This window comes from Rhinolophus sinicus, chromosome 15 (genome assembly GCF_057876585.1).
Source record: "Rhinolophus sinicus isolate RSI-liver-muscle chromosome 15, RSI-T2T, whole genome shotgun sequence".
NCBI classification, from domain to species: Eukaryota; Metazoa; Chordata; class Mammalia; order Chiroptera; family Rhinolophidae; genus Rhinolophus; species Rhinolophus sinicus.
In genome coordinates this window covers 101,225,309-101,253,016 of record NC_142515.1, presented here as the reverse complement: position 1 = coordinate 101,253,016, position 27,708 = coordinate 101,225,309, and the positions used below count along the sequence as shown (strand labels likewise).

Here is a 27,708-nt window from a genome sequence, read left to right as displayed (position 1 = left end):
GTGTGTGATGTGTGCTTGCGCGCATGCACGTACACACACCTGTATAAAAAGACAATACCTGCTACATTTTTAGCAGTTCTCCCAATTCTTTGTTGCTTTCTATTTCTTTGGAAGCAGTTATTATGAAAATCTATTTCTCTGCTTTTCGTTGATCTTCCTTTCCCTACTCTTTTTTATTGCAAAAATCAGCTTTCAGTGCAAAAAAACAAAAAACAAAAGCAAAAAAAGTACTGTATTGTATTTCTGCTTTTTAAAAAAAAACTGAGAAAAAAAAAATCCTGCAAAACCCACTGAAGAACTTAAGTAACGGCCTGAGAATTTGGAGCAAACAAATCCCTTGTATTGGACTTCAGGAAAATGCTGGTACTATATGACTAATTAGGTGCAGAGTAAACTACAATTTGGTACCCTGCTTGTTTTAGTGCTCATTTTATCAGAAAGGATCTTAACACGCATTTCCTAACATGGAGATTACAGCTTTTCATAACTATGTTAAGGTGCTTTTAGGATGTTAAACCCAGGAGAATGAAAAACCTTATAGAGCTTAGAATTTCAATTTGGTGGAAGTAAGTTTGAGAAAGGTGTGTTATTCCTTCTAGAATAATTCCCATGGGACAGTGGAGAGTCACTGTGAGATATGTGGGATTGCCACAGGACCCTGTGGAAAACTGCTTCCTTACCACCCCAGAGGGCTGCTAGTTTTCGCCTAGTGAGGTGAAGGTTTGTTCTCTTTCCTCACTTCACATGATTCTCAGATTTCGTAATAAATGGTGCAGTGTAAAGTGTTCCAGAGAGATCTCGGTTTGATAGTTTATTAGCTGTCTGATTTGGGGCAAATTAATTACTTCTCTGAGTCTCAGTATCCTCTTCAGTGCAAAGGAGCTAATAATACCTATATTGCAGGGTCGCTGTGAGGATGAAATCAGACAGCATGTGAAAAATGTTTCTAATAGGCTTTTACATTAAATCCTCTGATGATTAAATCCTCCAAAGTTCTTCCTTTGACTCATGCCATTCACCACAGGGCCATGTCTTATTTTCCTAGATTCTGAAATAGAATTCTGGACGAAAAGTAGGGAAGGCTTTTGGAACTAGTAGGTCGATGCTGCTTTCCATTGTTTTCAAACTTTTCTGTAAATTTAATGGTGATCACTGCATTTCCATGGAATAGTTGCCTATTTCTAAACTTTAGGGTTTCTATAGGAACCTAAAGCCTTGACATAACTAACGGCAGTTCCTTACTATCTTAAGAATTTAAAAACGCATAAAAAAATCCAGTAGGTGTAATTTCAAGGCTTGCTCCTTCAAGTCTTTAGAACTGTTAGCACAGTGTACAAGAAGCAATTAATATTACTCTTAGAGAAAAGTTTGGGAGCCAGACGAAGTCTTTTCAAGAACTATAACGCAAGAGGATTCTCGAAGCAGACACTCTAGGCTTATCCCAAATGCCCAATGCCTGCATTTGAATCAGCCCAATGTATCAGTCTAGCTTCACCCCAGGAAACAACTAGCTGAGTGATGACGCTTACAACAGAACACTCAATCAATGTACTGAATAGAACTGGATTCAGAAGAATGAGAATATTATTTGTCCTTCTAGGACGAGGTTTACTTTTTAACCAGAAAAGAAAAAAAGCAAGGTAATGTTACCTGTCCTTAGATATGGGAGCTACAAGTGGTGCATACCAGTTAACTGCCACCTCACAGTGGGCATCAAGGTATATCAAAACCTTAAAAAAAAGAAAAAGGAGGCAGGGTGAATGAACACTCATATATAGTACATCATATTATCACACACAATTTAAAATTAGATGCTAATATAAGTTAACACTAGAGTCAATCTTAACATTTAAGTTTTATCTGTTTAAACCAGCATTCTCATTTCAATGGAAAAAAAAGGTTTATTGGTGCCAGGTGGGTACTAGACTTATCGGGGGATCACTTTGTAAATTATATAAATGTCTAATTACTATGCTGTACACCTTAAACTAGTATAAAATAATCCTGCATGTCAACTATAATTGAGAAACATTTTTTAAAAGGGTACTTAAAAATGCATATGACCTTTTAGTTACCAAATCCAAAATGTTGACATTGTAGGTATCGATAAAAATGTTTCCTACCTGCCCAAGTTTAGCCTTCTGGGCACCAATACTTCGTGCTTGAATTAAGCCTTCTCTTCTCTCATTTCGAAATACCTTCACTAGGCCATTCCACAGCTTAATATAGTCATCTAGCTTTTCTTTTAAGTGTTCTGTGAATAAAAAAATTTGAATCAACATTATAAATTAAATTTATGTATATAAACCAATTAAACTATCATTTTTCTCATGAAACAGGGATAGGCAAAAGGTACTTTAGGCAGTCAATTTTACACAGACCAGATTGAATGTTTAGTCTATAAGGAAGTAAGGTGAAGTGTATTATTTGATATGCTTAATGTGCCTTCAGAGAACTGGTTGGCCTGAGAATGATCAAACATCTCTCTAAGTATCAAATAAATGATGACTACCAATTGACATGAAAACTTAAAAATTTTTTAAATTAAAAAAATTAAAAACTTAAAAAATTCACACATTAATGTCATATCTAAAAGCTTTCAGGCACAGTATTTTATTTGCTTTTGGCAGAATGGTTCAGGATTTCAGAAGATACACTACCTACAAATAACATTGTACAATTTCTTTGGAATCCGCACAGTGTATAGGTAAACATTTATTTCTGGGCCATCTTTCTCCAACTATAATCAGTATACAAGGTTGTGGTCTCCATATGATGAATCTAATTGCCATCAAGCTGGCAAATAGAAATCAAGAGATCCCATCTTCTCTGCATTTTAAGCATCAACAAGTGTTTGTATGTATAAATGTATAAATGTGTGTGTGTGTGTATATATATATATATATATATATATATATATACAAATAAATATTTACATTTATATAATTATGTATATACATACATACATACATATATATATATATATATATACATATACATATACATATACATATATATATATGAGTTGGTAGAGAAAATTTTGTGTTATAAAAACAAGATACATTTGTCAAAGTTTCCATCTTGGCCTCTCAGTTGCAAGAGAACAGTTTTTGTTCATATCACTGTGAGTCCATGAAATTGGCTCATTACAGCCACAACTAGCTCCTGAATCCTTAAAGATGTTTCTTGTGGACACAAAAATTATTTTTAAATTGTTTAAAATTTTGGCCCATGCATACAAAAACACAGCTGTATTTAGTGATGAGCTAATGGTTACATGGGCAAATCAGACTGTGTGTACTTAATAATACTTCACTCATTTTTAGGAAGCTTATAAATTACCAAGACACCCACACATGGATATTCAAAATTGAGAAGAAAACAATTTCCCTTTTCCTGTTTTAGAATCCAGATTTAATAACAATTATAAACAAAATTCTCATGCTGAATTATATTTTTTCCCCAGAAAATCTAGGTAATTTTCCCTCAATTTAAAAAAAATTTAAAGAGCTCTTACCTTACATTTTTTTTTTTTTTAAGCCTGGGAGAGTCTTAAGCTTTTTTTTTTTTTTTTGCTTTTTTTCCGTTTTTTAAAGCCCCTTCTGAATTGCATTAGGTGCTTTTTTTTCGATGTACAACCTAAATAAATCTAAAATACATAAATATTTATAGGCCAAAATGAGTCGATGGCCTATTATTCAAATTTAGATTCTTAGTAAAAATGTCCCAAAAGGGAAGTTGGTGAATCAAATGACTTCTGTTTTTTTGGGGATTTCGCATTATGGCATTAAGGTTCAAAGTATTCTCTGCCTCTCCTTGGGGGGGTGATTATCCTCCCCAACCCACAGATGTCAGGTTGAGCCATGTGACTTGCTGTGGACAATGCGATGGGGGTGGAAATTATGTGAGGTACTTGTGAGAACAATTGTTAAAATCCCACTAGTGCTTTGTCCATGTCTCTTCTTTTCCTCTGCCCTTAGGCAGGCAATGTCTGAGATCAGGCTGCTCTGGCAGCCAGGGCCCTGCACGTGGAGCAAAGCAGGGCTGACCTGCAGGAAACATGTAGTATGAACGGGAGGGAGAACAGTACTATAATCCTTTGTTGTTATAAGCCACTGAGAGTGTGGGGCTTGCCTTTTACCTCGAACTGACTCAGCCTCAGCTGGCTGAAACACACGTGTACAGGAGTGTGCTCTATTTAAAAGCTCATAATCTTGTTTTGAGAGGATACTGTGATTTCCAGAAACCCAAGTGTTATGAGCAGCCAGCTCTTTGTGAGGTTTTATATTAGTACAGTATTTTGTCTTTAAAAGAAAACTTATTTAACTCTAAGCTCCACTTTCTGAATCTACTGGAGAAGGAATAAAGCAAATTTTCACTCAAGTCAGATTTACCAAAGAATATATAATTTTATCAAGGATAGGACTGACAGATTTTAAGGTTGTTCTGAAATTGGGAAAATTAATTAAAGATGTCTGTACTTCTGTTCAAGGGCAGCCCCAACAAACATCTCTCTACAGGCTGTAAGCTAAGCAAACTCTGTATGTGATTGATTTTAAAATGTGGTACAAGAGACTGTGTATTAGAGTTTATAACAACAGAAGCACTGATCTGAAAAAATTTAAAGTGGACAAAAATCTAAGTCCAAAAGGTTGTTCCCTTTTTCTGGGGCCAAGCAGTTATTTCGGGTGGCAAACACCTTTTGCTATATCTTTACTTTTTTTTTTTTTTTTTTTTTTTTTGGGATATGCTGAGATTTTACTTGTATTAATAATATAGGGCTTCTTAAAATCAGCACAATCAGAGACACGGGATTTCTCAAAGTTATTTTTGTAGATTTAGGTTTTCCTAAATCTAAAATATTGTTGGTACCAACAATATAACTTTAAAACATATTTTCAAATATTTATATTGAGACAGGAATAGTATTTTTAATGAAAACATTCCTGTCCTAGAAAATTGCAACCAAGATAAGATGTGTAAGCTGAAGTCATTTGATATGATTAAAAAATCTGAAATTATACATTCTCTACTATAATTAAAAATGGCTAGTTGAAAAAAGTGGTTAGTTGCACAAAGAGGAGGGGAAAAGGAAACAGGCCATACTTCTATTTCTTCTCCATGCTAATATATGTGTATAAGATCAAGATTCTGGTCACGTCCTTGCATAAACAGGAGAGGTTTATCCAGACTGCAAGAGTTCTAAATTAAGTTTTGGAGGAAGCTTTTGTAAAGCCATTTTGAATGGTATTTTCAGACTACCATTGCTCTGTCTTCACTTCTGACCTTATAGTCAGTGGTATCACTGTTTGTATACAAAAACTGTCTGCAAAACGTACTTGCCAAAAAGCAAATAACCTGTTATTGAGTAGTCCAATTTCTTTGGTCAGGTTTCAAAAGATTCAATTCAGTTTTGTGACAAGCAAAGAAGAATAAACAAATACCCAGATCTGGGTTTCAGCAGCACAATTGCGTTTTTAATTTAGCATGCTGATTTGGGGTCTGGGCTATAGCATTATCTATCTTTTGACATTTACGTCATTAAGAAGATATATTCAGCTTACAACAATGGATCTACTTTTTTAAAAATGTTAACTTAAACTCACTTATCTGGAAAAATCAATGCTCAATCTCTCTTTTGCCAAGTTGAACCAAGACTAACTAATGCCTTTGTAAATGCTATAATAGCTGGCTCCTTAAAAAGAATTTAAAAATAAAATACAATTTCCTTTTGTTCGATATACTAAATCAAATGGAGAACAAAATAATCTTTAGTAGATACTTTCTATTATAATAAAAAATAGTCCACGGATTCTGGTCAAATTCAATATTGTGTCCTCATTAAAATGCAAAATATAGGCTATTAAATAGGTATATGGATTTCAGTTTGACAACTATGGATGGAACATCAGATGGCATTATGACATACACGCAATTGCATTTTTTTTCAGTCTTTCAATAAATTACCTCTATGACTAAATTTTTGCAAAATTCAACGCCCAAAGAATTGGTATAATGTAAGATAGTGATTAAATATACAGACTTATGAGCCTGTAGGTTTGATTCCAGCTGTTAATTACTACCTCTGTGACTGTTGGCAAGTTACTTAACATATCTGGGCCTCATGTGTAAAATGGAGATATAATAATATTACCCATCATAAGGATTATAGTAGAGATTAAACAAAATAACTCAGACACAATGCTTGGCACAATGCCAACTTGATAATAGATGCTAACTATTAATTTTTAAAGACTAATTATTTTCAAATCACACTTTTACAATTACTCATAATTAATGTGTTTTATAGACAAAAATGTCAATTTCATAGCCATTACCTTTATTACTGAAATCATCAATTAACACAATTTCTGCTAAATATTTCCTTGGAGTCCTTTTAATTACACTGTGGACTGTTCTCATGAGGGTTGACCATCCTTCATTATGGAAGACAATGACAATGCTGGAAGTGAGCAAGTTTTCATCGTAATGCCAATACTTGCATCTGTAAAAGGAAATTTTCATCATATTTATTTAGAGGTAATCTATAATACTCAGTTCCAAACTTATTATGATTATGTTTTCTGATTGGATTAAATATTATTGACTTACCTAAGGTAAGTGAATGAAATACAACCTTTTATATTTTAACAGAAACACAAGATAGAAGACAGAAGATGCTATGAGATGAAGATACTCATAGACAAAGCTACTTCCTAACGAACCAGCATTTATTTATTTATTTATTTATTTATTTATTTATTTATTTATTTATTTATTTATTTATTTATTTTCAGGTGTACAAAACAATGTAATAGACATTTACACCCCTCACAAAGTTAAACCTCTCCTCCCCCAAACTACTACCCCCCTGATATCGTATACAGCTGTTACAATTCCATTGACTCTATTCCCTATGCTTTACCACTTTTTATGTGCTAGAGATAATTTGTAAATTTATTCTTCTCAGTTGAGTTGCTTAAGATATTATTTACAGCTCTCAGGCTTTTGTTCCCCGTAACTTAGCTCTCAGTTTATTTTCCTTTTTAAAACTTGAGCTTCTGGTGCAAGGGATTTATTTTACTTGCTGTGAATAAACCACTATATAACTGTGTTTGAAAGAAATCCTATTCTAATAATGGATCAAATATTAAGAAAAAAAATTTAAAGGCCGAACTGTGGCATGTGGCATGCATTCAAAACTTAACTGTTGAATGAGTAAAGTTCTAATATTGTTTAGAGTTACTAGATTGGCTAAAGAAGGATCTTCACCTATTTAACACAAAACTATTTGAAACTGTAGCAAGATTAAAGTTGCCAGAAGCCTTTTTCTAATTGGAAGGAAACTCAAAACAGCCTGATAAAAAGATTCAAGGAACCAGGGAAGGTTTACTGAGTTTCATAGAAATGTGATATATATATATGCATGTGTATGTGTGTGTCTGTGTGTGTACCCCCCCCCCCCAAAAAAAAAATATATATATTCCTGTTTGGTTATGGAAGAAAAACAAGAAAGAATAAAATAGGCTAATGAGAACAATTTGAGACCCATGTTCTTTTTACACGAGTTAATTTTCAGATCTAGCATTTGAGCCTATTACCTTCTCCTCGGTAAGTGGAAGGGAAAGCTTTTTTTTTTTTTTTTCCCCCATAGCTATTCATGAACTAGTAAATAAGCTTGTTCCCAAGATTAAATTTAAAACCATAAAAGCAATAATTAACATTATCAGCTTGATAACCTAGACTAGCATTTAGAATAGTAACTGTTATCCAAAACAGGACCTGGCCAAATATAGAGGGAAACAACCTTTTCTCCAGGTGTTTATTATGTTTTCAAAATTGTTCTAAATTGGCTGTGTTCTTAGAGGCTGTTTTTCTAGAAACGCAGACTGGGTCTGGTATTCCACTGAACCTTATTTCTTACATTTGCATTTTCTCATTAAATGAGTAACTAGTCAGTACCTACTATGCCCAAGCTGTCAGCAAGGCACTGCAGCTACAGCGTCGAGGAAGACACACATGGTTTCTGCCCTTATGAAGCCCCAAGGTCCTACAGGAGATGAGAGGCATGGAGCAAATATTTGTATTATCCGTGATTGTGTTGGTTGTAAAACCAGGGTGCATGTGACAAGTGGACCTCACTTAGTCTCAGGACATGTGGTCAGGAAGGCCTCCTAGAGCCAATGATGTGAGGATGAAAATAAAAGGATGATAAAAAAAAAAGTACTGAGACCAATGAAGTAGGTATGAAAAGATAAGAGCACAAGAATGAACTGTGTGCATATGATTCAGATATTTTGAGAACTTCAAAAATGAATAGATGGAAGATCTATATCTTTGGGCAACATAATTAAACTATGAAAAAAAAAACATGAGTTAAAGAGGAAAAGTTACAAAGAACGGCCTTTGTAATATAATAGCAAATAACAGCATATACTTATTATGTGCCAGGCACTATTCTACTTGCTTTACTTTTCTTAACTTACTTAACCTGCCAACACCACTATAAAGTTAGTACTATTAATCTCCCCATTTTATAGATGAGGGAACTGAGGCTCAGAGATAAATGATTTGTTTATGATCACACAGCCGGTAAGTAATGAAGCCAGGTAATAAACCTAGGCTATCTCAAGATGATAAGACATCTTGTTTAACATAAACAAAAGAAAAAAATACTAGCTACATGTATTTATAGCTACAATAATTAAGTCCATATGGTAGGTGGAAGAACGAAAGAAAGAGGAAGTAGAAGCTCTTCTAGTGAGGAGAAGAGGAAAATCTGGAGGAAACACGATCATAGAACATCATAAAAGCAGATGAAGGAAGGGACTTGTGTTTCTTCCTCCATCTCTTTAGGAAGAGAATATTCAATGTGGGATGGCTGCAGTGCAGAACAGAAATAATGCTGAAGTGTATTTAGGCAGGGAGAGCGCAAGACAATTCCTTTTCTTACCTTTTCTTTGCAGTCTCCCTTGTTTCTAGGATGGAGCCTGAGAGACTAGAAATTTCCACATGCTTTCAGTGGGAATATGGAAAGTAGCTGAGAGTTAAGATCCAGCGGCCTGCTAGGAGTCACCATGTTAAAGGGTAAGATGACATGCAGTGAAATATGGGGCAGAAGGCTGAAGCCAGGGACTGGCCCTCGGGGTTCAGAGGATCCACAGTACCAGTGAAAGGCTAAGTACAGATGAGTCCCCAAAGTGGAGTATGCATGGGAAAGGACCATCCAGTCCCAAGCACAACAGAATTGACCAGAAGTTACTACAGCAGGGTTCCTTCAAAGAAAAGAGGTCAGGACACCTGAGGAGACAGGGTATACCTCACTCAGAGCCAGGAGGAGGCAGCATCGGTGGAGGGTAAGCAGGCCAGGACCACCCACACCACCTCAAAGATATCTGACCCTTCTGTCACCTGGATGCTCTAGAAGAAAGGAAGAGAAGACAAGAGACCCTCTGGAGCACAGAAATGGCCCAGAGTTAGAACTTCATGCTGAGTAGACACTAGCCCAAAGGAAACCTTTATGCCAACACAAATTGGGTTAGTTTTCATTTGCCACCATCAACCTGAACGTAGGTTCATGAGAAAGTGTAGCTCTTTGGCAGTTTTCTGATTTCCCATTGTGAGATGAGGCCTTTGGCAGAACACACAGAAGTAGAGCTTATAATATACAAAACATTGATATTAAGTCATAGTATTGAAAGAAGCACCCATGGTATTGAGGTGAAACCCCCTGTTTTGTATCATTTCTCTCACTTTATTGGCATAGAATTTGTAATATGTTCTAATAAGAAGGAAGACCAACTGAAACAAGAATGCCACATTTAAATGGATGGGTTTTGTTAGAGGCTTTTGACTAATTTCTGCTCTCTGGCACCTCATTTTCCAAGAGAGCTTAAAAAGTCCTCTATCATCAAGGATAGTAAGTAGTGCCTTAGCTTTATGACAGAACTACTCTGGCTGCAAATATTAATATTCAGACTACAGGCTTGAAGTGATTAAAGCTATAGAGTTATTCTTAAAGTAATTTAACAGAATATTTTCATGGCAGCTGTGTAGGTGAGGTGCTTGGTAGCAGAAAAAAGATGGGATTAAGAATTTTCATTGTGAATTTTCTATAACTTAAAAAAGTAGATTTCAAAACCCAAAATGAAATGCCTATGAATAATTTACTTGCATTCTCTCTCTACCAGCTATGTTTTTAACATCTGTAGTTTGATAGAAATTCTTGTTGTATTTCGACTTCATCAATAAATAATATCTAATTCAGCAGACTATGAAAACCTTATCATTGTTTGGCTGCAAGTTCCTGCAATCCATATGTATTATCATTAATCTACAGTAATGTGTGTGTGTGTGTGTGTGTGTGTGTGTGTGTACGTGTACACGAGTGTGTATTTGTTTATGGAAATTACCCACCTTGCCCTTTAAAAGGCTGTATATTACTTCTAGATCATTTCCTGAGTCTCAATAATAGTCACTTTGGATTCCTTCCTTTAATTCTGCAAGCACTCTAAATCCAACAGGATTTAGATCCAAACAATTCCCCAATTTGGAAAACACTCATTTTGTTTTTAACTATCCACTTTTAGTTTTAAATAAATTTAAGAATCTTTCCTGTCTCCATCTAAAACCTCTTACCCATTCCCATGATGAAAGAAAGTGGAAAAACGTTTACAATTTACATTAAATAGTATTGACAGCCAATGGATTAAGAAATTAGTGATACAGAATATATAATTCAACTTAGCATTCAGAAACCAATATACATTTTTAATGAAAGGAGAATTGTCCCTGTTAAACCCATTCACTCAAGCTCAAAAGACTAGGGGGAGTGGATTTTACTCAAGTATTCAGTTTCTGTGCACTTTGACTGGAATGATACAAAGTAAGCTCTTTTAGAACAAGTTATGGTAGATTTTATTCCTTACAGTTCTTTACACATAGCAAAATAATCTAAGCATCAAATAAATTTATAAGTTAAATTTCCCGATCAGCTGGATGTGTTCCATTTTGTCAATGTATTTCTCAGAAAAGACTGTTACAATAATTCAGATGTGGACTAGCCAACATAAAGGGGCAATATTTAAAATCCTTAGTCTGGATATAATTCATTTAAATATGTAATTTAAAATTACATTGGCAGTATATATGTATATTTTTGCAACCATATCATATTGCTAGCTCACCCGTCCCTAGAACTTGTCTCACCAAATTACTATTAAGCCCAATGTTTCTCGTTCTGTATTTTTGCAGTTGAACTCAACATAAAATACCACGTTTACATTTACTGAATAGTATATTGTTGGTTTAGGTACATGCTCCAGCAGGTTCTGCTCTTTGATGATTTTGTCAACTGGTGTATATAACCATCCCTCCTAGTTTTCTGTGTTGAAAATTGGATTAGTAAGATTGCTATCTCTGTATCTACTGTTTATGTGGACGAATATGAGAAGGTCAAATATCACTCCATTCATCAATTTCATCTAACTACACTACCATTCAGACTACAGTTCTTTATCTGTCCACAGGGATCTGAAGATTTTACTCAAATATCCTGCTAAATCAAGATGCATTAAGTATCACACAGTCTCCTGATCCACTAGTGTAAGCTCATGTCTTTTTTTTTAGATACTATTACTAGCTTGGTTTGACTCCTCTTCAAAGACCCATGCTGGCACCTAGTGACTTTTTAAGTATGTATAAGTGATCTCTCTCCTAGGATCTTAGTGCATCAATGTCAAGCTTCCAGACGTAAACTCTCTCTCCTGCTTTGAAAATACAAGGCGATATATCCCCACCTCCAGTTTCCTAAAAGCTCTCATCTTCTCCACAATACTTCTGGATTACTGACAACACTTCCTCTCAAATTCATCTGGTACATTCGTCAATACCTAGTGCTCTAAGAGGCTTTAAAGGCCTCAACAAATTTGAAGTACTCAGGTGCTTTCTTATTCTATGCTCATTATATTTGAATTTAATTCCCTCTTAACATGTTGGCCATAAAACTTTCAATACTGAGATCACTTCTGCAGATAGCTAAGAAAGAAAACAAAAGTATTACATATATCTGTTTTCTCTCGGTCAAAATTATATTCTGTCCTGATAATCTGCCTTCTTCTCTTGTTCTTTATTTTACTCCAAATAGATTTTTAAAATTATTACTATTATTATTATTATTGGTTATCTTTGGCAGACACCACTTGGGATGCATGTCTGGAACGTCTCCTGCTTCTCTGAAAGCTGGCTATCACTCACTGTCCCACCCAGGCAACCTTCTTTAAGAGTCTCCTTAAACAGCAGTTACTGGGTAGAAGAGACTACATGTTGTCATCCATACGTAGTCCATAGGATGGAGTAACACTGAATAATTGTACAGGTTGAGCCAATCGGTGGCCCTCTCCCTGGACGTTTGGCTTCTGAGATTCTAGTTGGTGTGTACCAAGCTCTTGAATGATCTTGTGAGGCAAGGGCTGGACAGCTACTTTCATAGAAAAGCAGAGAAAGAGAGAAGCAGAGATGAGAGTTCATGAACCCTCAGAGAGAAAGAGCATATGACTTTGGTTCTCACTTTTTTATTTTCTGGTTCAGGGAGGAGTACTTCCTGACCTTGGGTTCTGTAAGATACTTCTGTATCCTTTCAATTAGCTGCTTGTTTCCACCACTCCCCCCACACTTTTTTTTTTTAAATATAGCTTAAGCTAGCTGAGTAGATTTGATTCTGGCAAATAATCCATGTCTAACATGCTACTCTTAACATTTTTATAAAGTTCAGTTCATTATGTATAGGTCATCATAGAATTAAACTTAGTTTTTCACTACCTTTTAATCAATCAATTTCTTAAAATTTGAAATTATTGGATATCTTCCCCTAAGGTCATTGCTGAAGTTATAGAAAGATAAGCTAGAGATGGTATTACTTGGTAGGTCCTAAAAATAATTTTTATGAATGTACAAAAATTGATTATGTTTAAGAGAATTACATATGCTATTCAAATAGTAGGTTGGTATATAAAACATTAATTTGAAATGAGAAAAAAAAAATCACACATTTTCCTGTAGCCTAGTTATCACTAGAAAATCTGTCTGCAAATTCTGTTAACAATCAGAAGATTGCTTGGTGAACATAGAATCTGATTGTCTTACTGGTTTTGAAAGCTCCACTCATCCTCCTCCACAACAGGGTTTGCTGAACAGACTAAATTCAGATTGCTGACTCAGGCCCCGTCTCTCCCATGGGTAACTGGGGCTACGATGATCGCATCTTTTTGGCTTCTCTATTCTTACCCCCATGCAGACTCCTCCCTTCTTGATAATTATTCTTTCTTTTGACTAGGCTCAATAAAATTGAATTTATAGTTTATTTTTTATTTCACCACTTTCTCAAAACTACCCTGATGCCCTGAAGCGTTTGCATTCCTTTCCTTGATTATTAGGAATGCTAAGATGATCCAATTACTTGTCCTTAATGTTCTTATCAATTCTTATCAATCAGTCCTCTCTTGAAGGTCAAAATTAAGTCTGTAACACCAGAACTCATTCTTCCTTAACCACCTACAAGATGAAAACATCAGCACAACTAATCATCAGAAGTTCTGCTCTTAGCCAGAACAACATTTTCACGTGTTATGTTAATATTCAATACATTTTGGTTGATTTAATGAAATAAACTTTTTTCTAGGACTATATCACCGAATACCATCTATTTTCTTCAGTAATGAATTAAATATGAATGAAAAAAAGAATAATAAACCTTTAACTTCTGCTCTATTGGGATTAAAAGCCAAAAATTGATGAACACAGACTTAATGATTGCATCTACGAAAGTTTTAAGATATACCACATTTCAGGATAAAGCTAGAGAAGGTACAGCTGTTTGCCATACTTGTTTTGGTGTGTACTGGATGGTATAATAATTGGAAGGTAGGACAGCAGATTGAATATGAGGGTAGAAACAATGGGTGGCTTTAGCTTGCATGCCCATAAACTGTAGGATGTCCACTCTCCCAATCAGCTCAATCTAAATAAAAAACAAATCACATGCTTGCCATGGGTACGAGGTTTGAAGACAAATACCCCAATTCCCACCAGGTAGTTGCACCTAAAGTTCTCCTAGGATGGATTTCATTTTTTGAGGCAGAGATTTGAAGCCTACAGGTTTATTTCATGCCCAAACAATCAAACGGAAAAATTCTTAGCAGAGAAGAATGGCCAGAACCAGAAACTCTCCAGCTTATTATGGCTGATTGCTAAGGCAAGAAACTACAAAAAGAGCTGGTAAAAACCATTGCTTCATGTAGCTTATGTAACAAAGAATAGCACCATTATCTGCTCAGACCACGTGTGCTCTCCTGTAACCTCGGGCTCTCCGAAAAGCTTGTATCTGTATTTATTTCCACTTTCTCTAATCTTCTCTGAGGTAGCCAGTTTCCTGGCACCCCCACAGTTAGTGGGAGACAGCTGTCCAGTCATTAGCTATGACAGCTCAGCTGTCAATGATCCTCCAACAACAGTCACAGAATGGTTAGAATTCACAGCTCCGAAACAGCCAGAGGCTTCCTAAAGTTTATATCCTCACCGGGCCACTCAGCCTGCGGTCTCTGCAGCAACCTTAAATAATGTGCACAAACTCTGGGGCAGAAAGCTTGGAGTACAGCTTTAGAGAACACCTCTACCTCATCCATCCTGTGGACGTTCCTCATGTAGTGTCCTGCCAAGCCAACCACGTGTGAAGGGCATTATGTCCCTTTAGCGAGGACATTACTGGCATCAGGCCCAGTATTTTGTGAGCACTGACTGCATGAGCAGCAACTGAAAGCCCACTGCAGTGAGCCTCAGAGAAGGAACACCCACGCCACCGTGAGGAATCCAAGACGATTCATTCCCGAGCATGTGGTCAACAAGCCCAGCTAACTCCCAGAACTAGCTGGGAAAAATCTGAGGCAGCTAGAATTCTAGCACCGTGGAGCCAAGTAAAGGGTGTTTTGCTGTTAGTTATTATGATTTCATTTTATCCCAGACTGGGGAAATGCAGTTCTAATCACTCTTACAGTTTCCAAAGCACTTTCACACACATCTGAGTTTCACAGTAACCCTGTGAGGGAGGTGGAACAGGCATTAGTATTATTTATTTTATACATAAGGAGACTGAGGCTCCATTAAGTTATAAGATTTGCTCAAAACCAGAGGCGAGATTTGAAAATGAATCCTTTGACTCTAAGGTTCTTTTCCCTAAACCACTGATTGACTAAGAATTACTCACAAATATGTGCTTAAAGAAAACAGGAAAGTGAATTCCTTATTTTTACTCAATACCCGGGGACTACATGGCCACTAACAAAATGACTGCACACAGCTCTGTGGATTTCTGCCTGCTTTTAAGGGTTGAGAATACTAAATACCTTGGGGCAAACTAAGAATGTTCAACTACATCGCTGGGTAACTGTCTTCAAATATTCTTTTTTTGAAAAGGAAAACATACTCGGACAGATGTGTCCACTTAATGATCTGAAATGTCAAAACACAATTTAGGAAAAAATTCTGGCAGGGAATCCTAGCACTGGACATATGTTCTTGTATATTTTTTTGAACTTCCCTGGGAAAGGAAAAAGAACATTTCATAGTATGAGCCATATGTTTATAGCTACAAGGGATTCTCATTTAAAATATGAGCTTTCATTCCATAGTCTGATTTAACACAAGTACCAGCTTATCAAACGATATATTTGAGCTGAAACAAGCACTCATAGGCATAAGTATCAAGGCTGGTACCACGGCATAGACATGACACTAAGAGCATGAACTAATACAGTTTTGCGTCTATGTTATCAATTTATGCTGCACCTTGTTCCACAGAGGACTTCTGGCAGTTTACAAAGACACACAAAAATGCAACAATTATTACAAAAATTAAAAATAGGAGTGGGGAAACGACGGATAAAGAAAGACTGAGGAAAAAAAAGGAGGAATCAAGAATGAGGCATTAGGGGTGGCCAGATGGCTCAGTTGCTTAGAGCACGAGCTCTCAACCACAAGGTTGCTGGTTCATTCCCACAGGGGATGGTGGGCTGTGCCCTCTGCAACTAAAGATTGAAAACGGCTACTGGACTTGTAGCTGAGCTGCACCTTCCACAACTAGATTGAAAGACAACGACTTGGAGCTGGTGGGCCCTGAGAAACACACTGGTCCCCAATATTCTCCAACATATATATTTAAAAGAATGAGGCATTAAAAGTACATACCAGAGGGCCAAGGGCTCTGTGTGCACAATTCTGGGGGCACCATTCACAAAGAATATACTATGAATGGCACCACCTTGAATTGGGCAACATGGTGGCCTTGAGTGCCCGCTGCCCCCAGATTTATTAGGGGTGGCCACAATTTGGTTTGAATTTTCTAGCAGGGAAACCAAATCAGGGCCGTGTTTAAAAAACACAAGTAAAATATTCTTGGTGTAAAGACCAGATCAGATTTTTTTCTAGAGGGCTCCCTTATGGCAAATGCAGTAATGAGTTTCACTGGGTTGGTTTTCATGAAGGCTGTCAATGGAGACCAATGGCATTATATCAAAATGTAAGTCAGTAAAAACAGTTCTGCAGAGACCAAGTTTGGAATTTAAGTTCAACACAGATTTGAAAATCACACTTTGCAAACATTCCCTAAAATGTTTATTGAGTCATCTCCTATTCCATGTTTCATCACTCAGTGAGTGATTATATGGCTTCTCAATGTACTGTAATTATAATTAGGAAATCATATCGAGCATATGGAGGACTTGGACTTCCAAAAGTAAATTTTGACTTTTGAAGAAAAGGTGTAAGTTTATAGTGGTGGCATAGTAATTTTAGGTTGGAGTTAGTGAACAATTTCTCAACAGAGAATTGTTAGATACTGAAGTCATTATCAACATAAGCTATATAACATAATCAGTCTTAAAAACTGATTGATACTAATGTTTCTACAGCAAAATGAGGAGATGCACTAGATCATTTTTTTTTTTGAAAACTGTCAACTATAAAACTGTGAAGATAGGTGTGGAAAAGAGTACAAATGTATAATAGTTAGCATTTATGAATTCATAGAACAAGCAATTTCTCGGGCTAATGAGACTATATTAACTCTGTTTAGTAATTTATCTTGTTAAAGGTATTAGGAAGCCAGGTTGTTCATTTAGCATGTACTATAATTGATACATATAAGATGTTTAATGCAGTGGAGGAGAAAATCTGGTAATACTATTTCAAGAAATCATTAAAGTAGTCTACCTCTTTTCCTGCATTAATTGAATTATCTTTACTTCTCTCTTACATCTTTGCTTCATTGTAATTTTTCAGAAAATCAAATCTTCTTGAGACTAACGAGTCACTAAAAGTGAATTGAAGTTACTTATCAAAAGGTTTATGGCTCAGGGGTGGCTGGTTTGCTCAGTTGGTTAGAGCATGGTGCTGCACCAAGGTTGACAGTTTGATCCCCGCATGGGCCACTGTGAGCTGTGCCCTCCCTAAAAAAAAAAAAAATGGTTTATGGCTCAAAGATGGGGTGGAATTATAAGGAAAGGACTGAAAGAGTATGTTCATTCTTACCCTGAAGGCAGCAGATGCCAGGAAATCTCAAACCACATTTTGGAAAACATTTTGGTTCATTAAAATCTGGCAAGGATCTCAAGAACTGAACACATGTGAACATAACAAGTCAGGTAATAGTCAACTGTCATTTTGAGACAGTATATTATCAATTTGTTAACCTTTTCTCCACAGAGAAAAGAGTCCCTGCGTTTCTAATAGGTCTACAGATAGAATATACACAAGGGAGACTAACACAAAAAAAAGAAAGCAAGATAAAAGAAAAAAGGCAAAACAAATCTGTTCTGTGCGAGGTGGAAGCTGATAAAATATCGACAGACTGGAGGAGGGGCTCCAGAGCAGTAAAAATATTACCAAGTAAAAGAAAACAGTTATTAATATTACATTGACCTAACGATTCCAGGAGGAATCAGACCGACTGAAATAATCAATGGTGGCACAAAGACTGAACCACAAGGTTGTTCATCATAGCATTGTTTACAATAGTGAGGAACTGGAAACAACTCAAATGGCCCACAATAAAAGACTGGTGAAATCGATTGTGGTCATCTGTGTAGTGGACTATCTCTGTAAAAAAAAGAAAATAAATAAAAATCAAGGAAAAATAAAATCCTACCTGAGTGGTAGGTGATTTTTATGTTCTTCTTTAAAATGGTCTGTTAAATACATAAACTCTCCCTTTTCAAAACATTGTAAAACCAAAATGGTCCTCAAGTCTTCTACAAGTGAACAAAACATAACCTGGCAGCTTCATAATCAGCAAACTCCTGGGCAAGGGGTCTATCCTGATAATTCTTTTTCTATAAAAATTATCACTGTAAGGCTTTCCCCGGAACTCGAGTTCCACCTTGCTACACAGAATTAGACCAAACTTTGGCATTTACTTTGTAAATGACTTTGCTGGAAGGCATCTAAGAAGCGAGGGCGCATTTTTAAAACAGCATTACTATTTATACCCATTCTCATTTTGATTCAATAAGCAGGATATTTGACAGATTTGCAAATTATACTTAAGGTGCCTCTGCATTTCATTCCTGCCAGTTTTTTCCTCCTGATACTAGCTCGTTATTCCATCTAATTCCCTCTAATTATGTAACCCTTCCAGCTAGTTGCCATTGTGTCATACTGATGGAGGGGAAGTCTACACAGAACAGTTGCCAAGAAGACTACTGTTTCACAGAGTGCTGGAACAGCTAGAAGCAAAGATAAACGTGCTTAAGTGGGAAAGGAAAACACAAACAAAGATATAAGAGCTCTGCTGGAAGAAATCTTTCACTAGGGCCAGTCGCCAAATTTTGGAAGTTTATAAATCCAAATAGAAAAGCCAGTCTTCTGAGTTCCAGTATAATGTTTCAAATATTACTAAGTATGTTTAATAATCACGATCACCATTTGAGAAATAAAGTATTTCAAGTGGTGGAAAAATTATATCTCTTCAAAATCGACCAAAAGCTGTAGACATCCTAGATATTTTGAAGCAGTTTTTGACAATTCTAGACATTCTGATGTCATCAAGATATATTCAATTACGTTTCTCAAGAGTAAAAAAGTTGAAATTCCTTTAAATAGTACGTGGACATCATTTTGCGGTAATCTGAAGAACTGTATGGCTGTAATGCAGTAAACTGACTTTCGGTTCTCTGCTGTCTGGGGCCCCTCTCATTCCCCCTGCCATGTGCTGACAGCTCGCCTGTGGGTGTGTCTGACTGCCCCAGATTAGCGGCACAACAACCACCTCCAAGATGATCTTTTATACTCAAGGCTTCAGGGAGAAAAAGGAAGCTGCTTCTGCAGCTTCCTCATTAGCTGAGAGAGTAGAATGGAGAACACTACTTTTGCCCCTCAAATTTTAATTTTTATTCACAAAAAAACTCGTCACCAAAAAAGGCATTTTTAAAAAATCAAACTGCTAAACTCCAAGACCCCGGGAACAACTTAATTGAATCCCCTGGCTACTTAAAGTCTCGTTTTCTGAAGCTGAAGCCAATCTGCTTAATCTTTATCCTGGGGAGCACAGATAAGTGTTACAGTTACGGTTTAATGGAAAACAGTTTGCCTAAAGTTATCTCCAAATTATTCCCACCTTAGTTTTAAAGATTTCTCTATGAAATTAACCATATCCTTACATATTGCCAATAACAGTAGCTCTGTGCCTCTGCAGAATTGTTAAAATTGTGGTTGTACTGCAAAGCACATTTTACTAGCATTTTATATTTTCAGGTTCTAGAAATATGCACATGTTGGTATTAGCTTGCTCTTGTCTTCACAGGACTTTTGTAAACAACTTCTCCACCATCAGCTGGCGGGTGAGATATATCTCTAGTTTTACTGGATCCCAAAAGTATGTGAAACCACCAGCAACTTTTTATCTTCAAACGCCATTTTTTCTCTTCCTGTGTTATTTATACAATTGGACTTTGTGGCCATGGTCGGTTAGATTTTGTTGTAAGATTGAAATAAGAAACAGGTGTAATATTCTTTTGTTTATGTGCTCCCTGGAAAGAACTTAAATCACATCTTGGTTGAGGAGGGGGGTAAGATACAATCTAAAATTAGTAAGTATTTCTGATAAAAGTCTAGGCCAGTTACTTAGAAAGTAAACAGATCAATACAGCATCTAACCGTTTAGGTCAGAGTTGGGTGGGTCCTGAGAGTAAGACACTGTCACATTTCCGTGGTCATCAGTACCTTTGACACTCAGATTAGGTCCGCTAATCAGCAGAGACTGTGTCAGCACTAAGTCTAATAAATATTCCAACAGAGCAGAGAACCTGTGTTGCATCACTGGTCATGCCACTGGCGGCCACGGCCCCTGCTGAGCATATCTTGGCCTGATTCCAACATCCTTCTCAAGCCCATTTTAGCAGTTAGATATAGTAAAGGAGGTGAGGGGGAGGGTGTAAGGTGGGGGAGGAGGAGTGGGAAAGAGAGAAAAGAAAGATGAATTATGGGGGTACATTGAATAATGTACCTAATAACTAGGCCAGTTTATTTCTGTTCTTTGAATGGAAAAATTTTAATATTCTATGCTTTTGTCTTGACATTTCTAAAAGCCATTATCAGATTTTCTTTTCAGCCCACATTAAGAGGTAAAACATATTTGGTCTATTAGAATTATCATTTTCATTGTTACTGAGGTCTGCATTTACTGTAATGGGGTATTGGCCTAGACTCAGACTATATTACCTACATACTGAATATTTCTGTGATGAATCCACACTCCATATTCAAATACATAAAAATGCAGTGGACCCCTATTATTCATGGATTCTGTATTTGTTAATTTGCCTGCTCCCTAAAACTTATTTGCAACCCTAAAATCAATACTCAGGACACTTCTGCGGTCACTTGAGAACATGTACAGAGTGGTGAAAAATGCGAACCGCAATTTCATTGCTTACATGCAGGTACAGAACAATGCCCAGCCTTCTTGTTTCTTCTCTGATACTGTAAACTATATCCTTACTGTAGTCTACTCAGTGCCATGTTTTTCTCATTTTTGTGCTGCCTATTGGTGATTTCGTTGTTTAAATGGCTCCCAAGAGTAGTGCTGAAGAGCTGTCTAGGGTTCCTAAGCATGAGAGGTTGTGATGTGCCTTACGGAGAAAATACGTATGGTAGATAGGCTTCCTTCAGGCATGAGTTCTCGTGCTGTTGGCCAAAGTTCAACGTTGTGATTCAACAATGTACGTTAAATAAGGTGTTTTCAATAGAAACACACATAAAGCAAGGTTATGTAATGATCAGTTGATGACAATGTTGTGACCAGAGACTCACGGGAATCTACCTCTCTGTTTCCCCTAGGAGCAATGCTTCTGTATCCCTAATCTGGTGTCCGCAGTGACTCTATAGAACATAGATACCTCGGTAACAAGAATTGACTGCATATCAAAATGGAAGGACAGTTACAAAAAGTCAGCTATAAAGTCTGTCACCCTTTTAGACCGCCCAATATACAGAGGAAGCATGCTAGGTGGATGAATTTCTATTCTATGGGCAAATGCTTCTGGCCAAAGTAACCTGCAAGATGTAAGAGATAGAGACAATCACATTCTCTCAACTACAACAATTATTATGCCAGAAAATAGAACTTTAGTCAGTAAGGTCATAAAAAGTCAGGGTAAGTCAGAAACGTTCTGTAAAACAGTCAGGAATGCCTTACATAAAAATGTGTCAGTTATGACAACATGGATGGATCTTGAAATTATAATGCTAAGCGAAATAAGTCAGACAGAAAGTCGAGAACCATACTATTTCACTGATATGTAGTATATAAAACTGAAAACAACAAAAGAACAAGACAAACAAATGAAGGAACAAAAACTCATAGACATAGACAATAGTTTAGGGGTTACCAGAAGGTAAGGGGGAAGGGGTCCTCTAGAAGAGGGTAAATGTACAGGGTCTAATATATGGTGATGGAAAAAAAACTGACCCTGGGTGGTAAACACACAATGTGATATATAGATAATGTATTACACAATTGTACACCTGAAACCTATGTAACATTACTAACAATTGTCACCCCAATAAACTTTCATTAAAAAAAAAGTGTCAGAAAAACCACAGAAAGTTGTCAAAAAAAAAAAAAAAAGAATGAGAGAGAGAGAGAGAGAGAGATCAGTCTTCGCCACTGAGCAGCGGTAGAAACCAAGAGCCAGCCACAGAGAAATGAGACTGTTTCACCGACAAATCTGCCCTTTAAAGGACATGTGGCCTCTTGCTTAGATAACAGTTTAGGCTACAAAGATGCTTAGTTAGAAGAAATATAGGGTTAAATTGGAAAACATTTTTAGAAATGACAAAGATGTTTATTATTATGAAGTATTTATTTACATACTAAACCCTACAGCCCTGATGTATCTTAATTTTTTCTTCACTTGTCTTAATGATACCAATTATAGACTCTATCACCCAGTATTTTCATGCAAGTTCATTCTTTAGCGTATGTTGCCATTAAGGATAAGGATGGCTTCGTGTTTTCTCCCTGTCTTTAGGACTGACTACTTTTCCTATTATGCAGCAGGAGGGCAGGATGAAAGGCTGTGATGAAGGTAACATACTCTAAAGATGAGGCTGAATGCCACACACCTGGCATGAGGACAGACCCCGTATGTAGGAGAAAGAGCCTCTGTAGGGTTCTCTATGCCTCACCTGGGATGAGGGGGGCTTCCAACCACTGTGATCTCCCGAGTTCCCTACTGTGTTATATGCCTCTTATGCTCTTTGTCACATTTAACCTTCAGAATAACTTTATGAGCCAAATATTCTTACCCACATTTGCCAGAAAGTGCAAGACAGCTCTTTAAATGTTATCATTCTTCTCTCTTCAACTCTGTTTGGGATCTCCAAGGTACACTCATGGCACTCACAAACTTGGTACCCTCAGGTATTCTGCAGTGCCCCCCTTTTCCGCTAGCATCCTGAGGTACCCTGCTGCAAAGGGCCTGTGAAGCTGGTCCTCCTGCTGTGCCAACGCGAAAGGCAAGGTCACTGCCAAAGATGCTTGCCAGTCTGTGCCAAGACAAGGTTACCTGTTGCCGCAGAACCCACTGGATATGGTGATCTGCTCCAAGCTTTAACACACCCTCAAGTGTGGAAAATTGTTATCTCCGAGTTCCACAGACATTTGAGTGAAAAGCTCTTTCATAGCCTCTCCTTAGCATTTAGGAAAGAGCTTCCGGGGACAGGCTGGACTATGACCTGAGTGACAGGCGTTGTACAATGGTAAAATGGGCCCATTCCCTGAACACTGATCCTCTGCTCTGGGGCCACACGTAGGTGCCTTTTTGCTCTCTTCTTAGGATGACTCCTTCCAACTTAGATTTAAGCACTGGCTCTCGCTACTGCTTAGCTGGAATTATAAATGGTCACATTTAAAGGAGTCACTTTGGGATGGATAAACATACTTCTTTTGCTCCTAAGTAAAATTTCTATTACTATAAAACTGTTTCATGAATGTGTACCGTGAATATTACACTGAAAACAACTGCTCTGGTAAACAGACTTTCCTGATCTTTTATCTGGTACGGTGGAAGGCCCCAGAGACATGGATTGACTCGAGGCAGTCATATATCATCCTGGATAGTCACTACTCTTTGGACTCCAGGTCTCTAATCTGCAGAATAAAGGAATAAGTACACCAAGTGACCTCTCTGGCTTCTTTTAGCTCTAAACTTCAATGAGTCTATGAACTATTTAATATATTATGAGCAAGGTTTGAGGTGTCTAAGCCACTCTCACTAAAAGCTGCCATGCAACTCCAAAAGTGCAATCTTATGCCCCCGGCTCCCATCTATTCTGACCATTTAAAAGCAAAAAGCTGGACTCAGAGGATAGCAATGGAAGAGGCAAAAACTAGGAATGGGAGTATGGAAGGAATTCAAGACAATCTTGGAATGCTTGAGGGAGGAAGCGGGAGCGGAGCGGGAGGAGAAAGGAAAGATGAGAGAACTGGCTGCACCATCACTACCAACAGCTGGGTAGTGGCGAGTGCTGGGTGCCTGCTGGGCGCCAGCAGAGTGCTAACCATGGCACAAGCCTTACAGAGCTTTCAGAACATAAGACACATTTTTATGTTCTAAAAACCATGCATTTTATATATATATATATATATATATATATATATATATATATATATATATACACAAATGTTTGGGGAAAGCACATGACCAATATTCACCAAAGAGTAGCTGCCCCTGGAAACGGAGAAAGGGGCCTTTCACTTCTTGGGCAACGTGGCCAAATGGGTTTCCTCCAACCCCCCGAAGGTGACACATACAAAGGTCAATGGGAGGAGACATTCTCATAACTGGATTACATCCTGGAGATGTTAGCAGGGTTGAGCTTGGCAATATAAAAAGTCTCACTGTCTTCTAGCTAATTCATCCTGGTCCCTTTCCTGCTTCGGAGAAACCAAAGAAGGGTGAGCTTGGTATCCTGGCAGCCAGCCTGAGCTTCTCTCTGCCAGGTCGGGCACTGACCAGGATTAAGGGACTGAACACCAAGCCCAACTTTTGCCAAAGTGCATATTGCTCAAGTGCGGGAAGCAAAGCAGGGCCTGCATGCCTCTACGCGGGCACTACACAGCCAAATTTAACAGACACCTTATCTACTGCTACTTTCTAAGTAGGGCTGTCCCACCTGGCTTAGACCCCTCAGCCCTTCCAGGAAGCAGAACGAGGCCAAACCAAAACAGAAAGCACTCCGCTAAGCTGGACGGATAACAGCTACACACCAGCTGCTTGCTGGTTGGTTCCAGTCAGCTTTTGTATCTAGAGAAACCTGGTGGAAAACCCAGGGGGAGACTGTAGAAACACAGAAAAAACTAATTTGAAAATGGAAGAGACCTTAGAAGACATCTAGTCTAGTGGTTTCCAAACTGGCTGAGGAGCCCATGGGTTTCAAGGAAGTAGAAAGAACCAAAGCGTAGAGTTGCCTAGGAGTCATCTGAAGAATTCTGGGGATTCTGTGGCTAAAACAAGTTAAAAACACGGACAACTCCCTCTTTTATCCCCCACGATGCTATAAATCCCACCTCTGTTATTTATATTGTGTTACAAGCCCACCCCCAATATTACCTTGATTGACCACTGAGAGCAGTGACTCTTCATCAGGGGCGAGTTTGCCCTACAGGGGTCATGTGGCAAAGTCTGGAGACATTTTCATTGTCACATCCAGGGCCTGGGAGGGTGTGTGAGCGTGTGTGTGTGCGCTATTGGCATCTACAGTCCACAGGAAAGTCCCCAGGACAAAGAATGTCAATAATGTTGAGATTGAGCAAACCAGTCTCAGAGGCAGGAAAACGTTCTGCAATAATGAGACATAAAGCCTTTTTGCCTTTTATCTTTTCCTAACTTGTTTTTTCTTTTTAAAAAAGTTAAACATGCTGTACTGTACTGTTATGTACCCCCTTGGCCATTAGTTTAGCATCACTAAGGCAGTGAGGTCGGAAGCTTCATTTGAACCCCAGTGCCACCAGCTTCTTGTTATATGACCTTCACGTTACCTACTTCTCTGAACTTCAGTTCCACCATCTAAAAATATGGTTACATACATTATACAGTTTATATACATTATACAGTACATACAGTATACATATGGCTTCAGCATGGTTACAAGGATTGGAGACAATGCATTACAGGATGCAGCACTCTGTCAGACATACAGTAGGTGCTCAGTAAACGGACAGTGATGCCGTTGAGCCTTATGACCATTTACTGAGGACTCTGTATTAAGGGAACAAAGTGCCATGACAGTGACAGAGTTAATTACATGGAAGTGGAAGACATAGCTTATACCTCATCTAAAGTGAGTGAGAAATAGTTCCCCAAAACTATATAATCAAGTGTAAAAAAATGCCCAAGGGCCGGAACCTGCCTTTTTATGGCGCACGTATGTTCCCTAGCACACTCTTAATTCCAGCCCTTCCTCTCCCCAGTGGAGACAGAGACTGGTGCCATAATGACAGAATATGAGGTCAAGAACCAGTTAAACCCTAATCTAGGTTGTTTCGTTGTCTGCTGAGAAAATAGACTCTTCTTTGATTTAAATAAGAATACCAGATGCTGCCTTCTTAATAAGGTGTGGTTCACACAGACTTCAACAAAAGCTTTTAAAGGAAAGGGTTTCTTTCCCACTCTCTCTGTCAGAGAAGAAACCAGTGTTCAAACCCTTGCTAAGATGGGACCCACGCCAGCAGGCCTGCACTGAGCATGTTCGGCTCTGGAGGGAGCCCCTGCCTCACAAAGGATGAAACACCGCAGCTGCTTTGTTCACATTCTCTTCCTGAACACTTCACAACTTGCCTTTCAAGTGACAGTTGTGCGTCTCCAGGCCCTTAGGGGCGTGTAGTTTAGATTCTCAAATCTTTCTCCAGAGTCCTTGATTCTGGTTTTTGATTTGCTCGCTGGGACTTGCTATTCCGGAGAATGTGTGGTTATTTTTCTTTTCATTACAATGGCAGTGCTCATTCTAAAATAAGTTACTAAGTTATTTAAAATACGATTTTCCTCCTACACATGAACTATGTTTTGAAGAGTGGAATCTCCCTCAAGATTCAGTGAAGAGGAAAGCGAAACTATGGGCCACTTCCCAGTGATAATACAAGAATTACTGAATTAAACGGTATTCTCATGTAATTTTAACTCCTATAATTAGCTTGGCCTTTTTTACTTTTTAGCAGGTTCACCTTCTATGTCGCAAGAATGATGAAAGAGTAATTCTATTTATAATATACTAAGTGCATTTTTTTTTACATATTTGGCTTAAAATGAGCAAAGATAACTAACTTATAAGTGAATTCAAGGAGTTGCACAACAAATTTTGCATATCGCTACTTCCACAATCTGTGCATAACAAAAAAAAACTTGGTATTGACGGCCCTGCTTTACAGCTCTCTCCAAGGATTTGCCATTACCTTAGGGGAGCTGTCACAATTGCCCCATAGATGGAGGAGTGGACATCGGTTTGAAACTCAGTCTAAGAGGAAGGCAGGCTTTGACCTGGTTCGACAACTTTTAAAGACAGTCTTCTTTCCCCTGCCTCCTGCACCATCCTACTTTTTGTTTCTCTCCAAAACGGGTCCTTTTACCAGATATTCCAGAGGTAAAGATCTACGTGTCTATTTGTAAAAGGGGTGAAGCTGTCACCTTGGGTTTTTACAGCCCATCGTGACAGTAGCAAGACAGGGCTCTACACTGGTCAGTTTCTCCCAAATGTATGGCTCAGTGTAAGTCCTCACTCACTAAGTTCTGTCTATCTTTTAGAATGGTTGCTGTGCTTCTAGAATAAATGGCAAGGTTGGGGTTTTCTTAAATGTTGATTTATGCCTGGCTTAACAGCTAAGCAGCTAATCAGTTTCATGGAACTTACTTAAATGTGGAAACACCTCACAGTATGATTTTGTAGTCACACTGTATGTGGTCCAATGCCCAGCAGTTTGGCTTTGACTACCCTTTATGTACAATACAGACACGTCTGCTACAACGCCATACATATTTTTGTTCCTGGTAAACCTTCTGATTTGCAAAATCATGCTTTTTTAAAAAAAAGAAAGAAAGAAATAGGACTTAAAGGAAAAACAGGACTAGGACCAGACCACTCAAAACTTAGGGAACTTTGGGACCA

At 37.8% G+C, this 27,708-nt stretch overlaps 1 protein-coding gene across 3 annotated transcripts in view; it reads right to left on the bottom strand.

Moving 5' to 3' along the window:
• GALNT7 (polypeptide N-acetylgalactosaminyltransferase 7) overlaps positions 1 to 27,708 on the bottom strand; it is a 122,889-nt gene that overhangs the window by 20,084 nt on the left and 75,097 nt on the right. For all 3 annotated transcript variants that reach the window (XM_019733248.3, XM_019733249.3, XM_074338319.2), the window contains exons 3-5: positions 6,339 to 6,505; positions 2,124 to 2,254; positions 1,651 to 1,730 (exon numbers count right to left, since the gene is read on the bottom strand). In XM_019733248.3, coding sequence (XP_019588807.3) covers positions 1,651 to 1,730; positions 2,124 to 2,254; positions 6,339 to 6,505 — 378 coding nt within the window. The remainder of the gene's footprint in view (positions 1 to 1,650; positions 1,731 to 2,123; positions 2,255 to 6,338; positions 6,506 to 27,708) is intronic.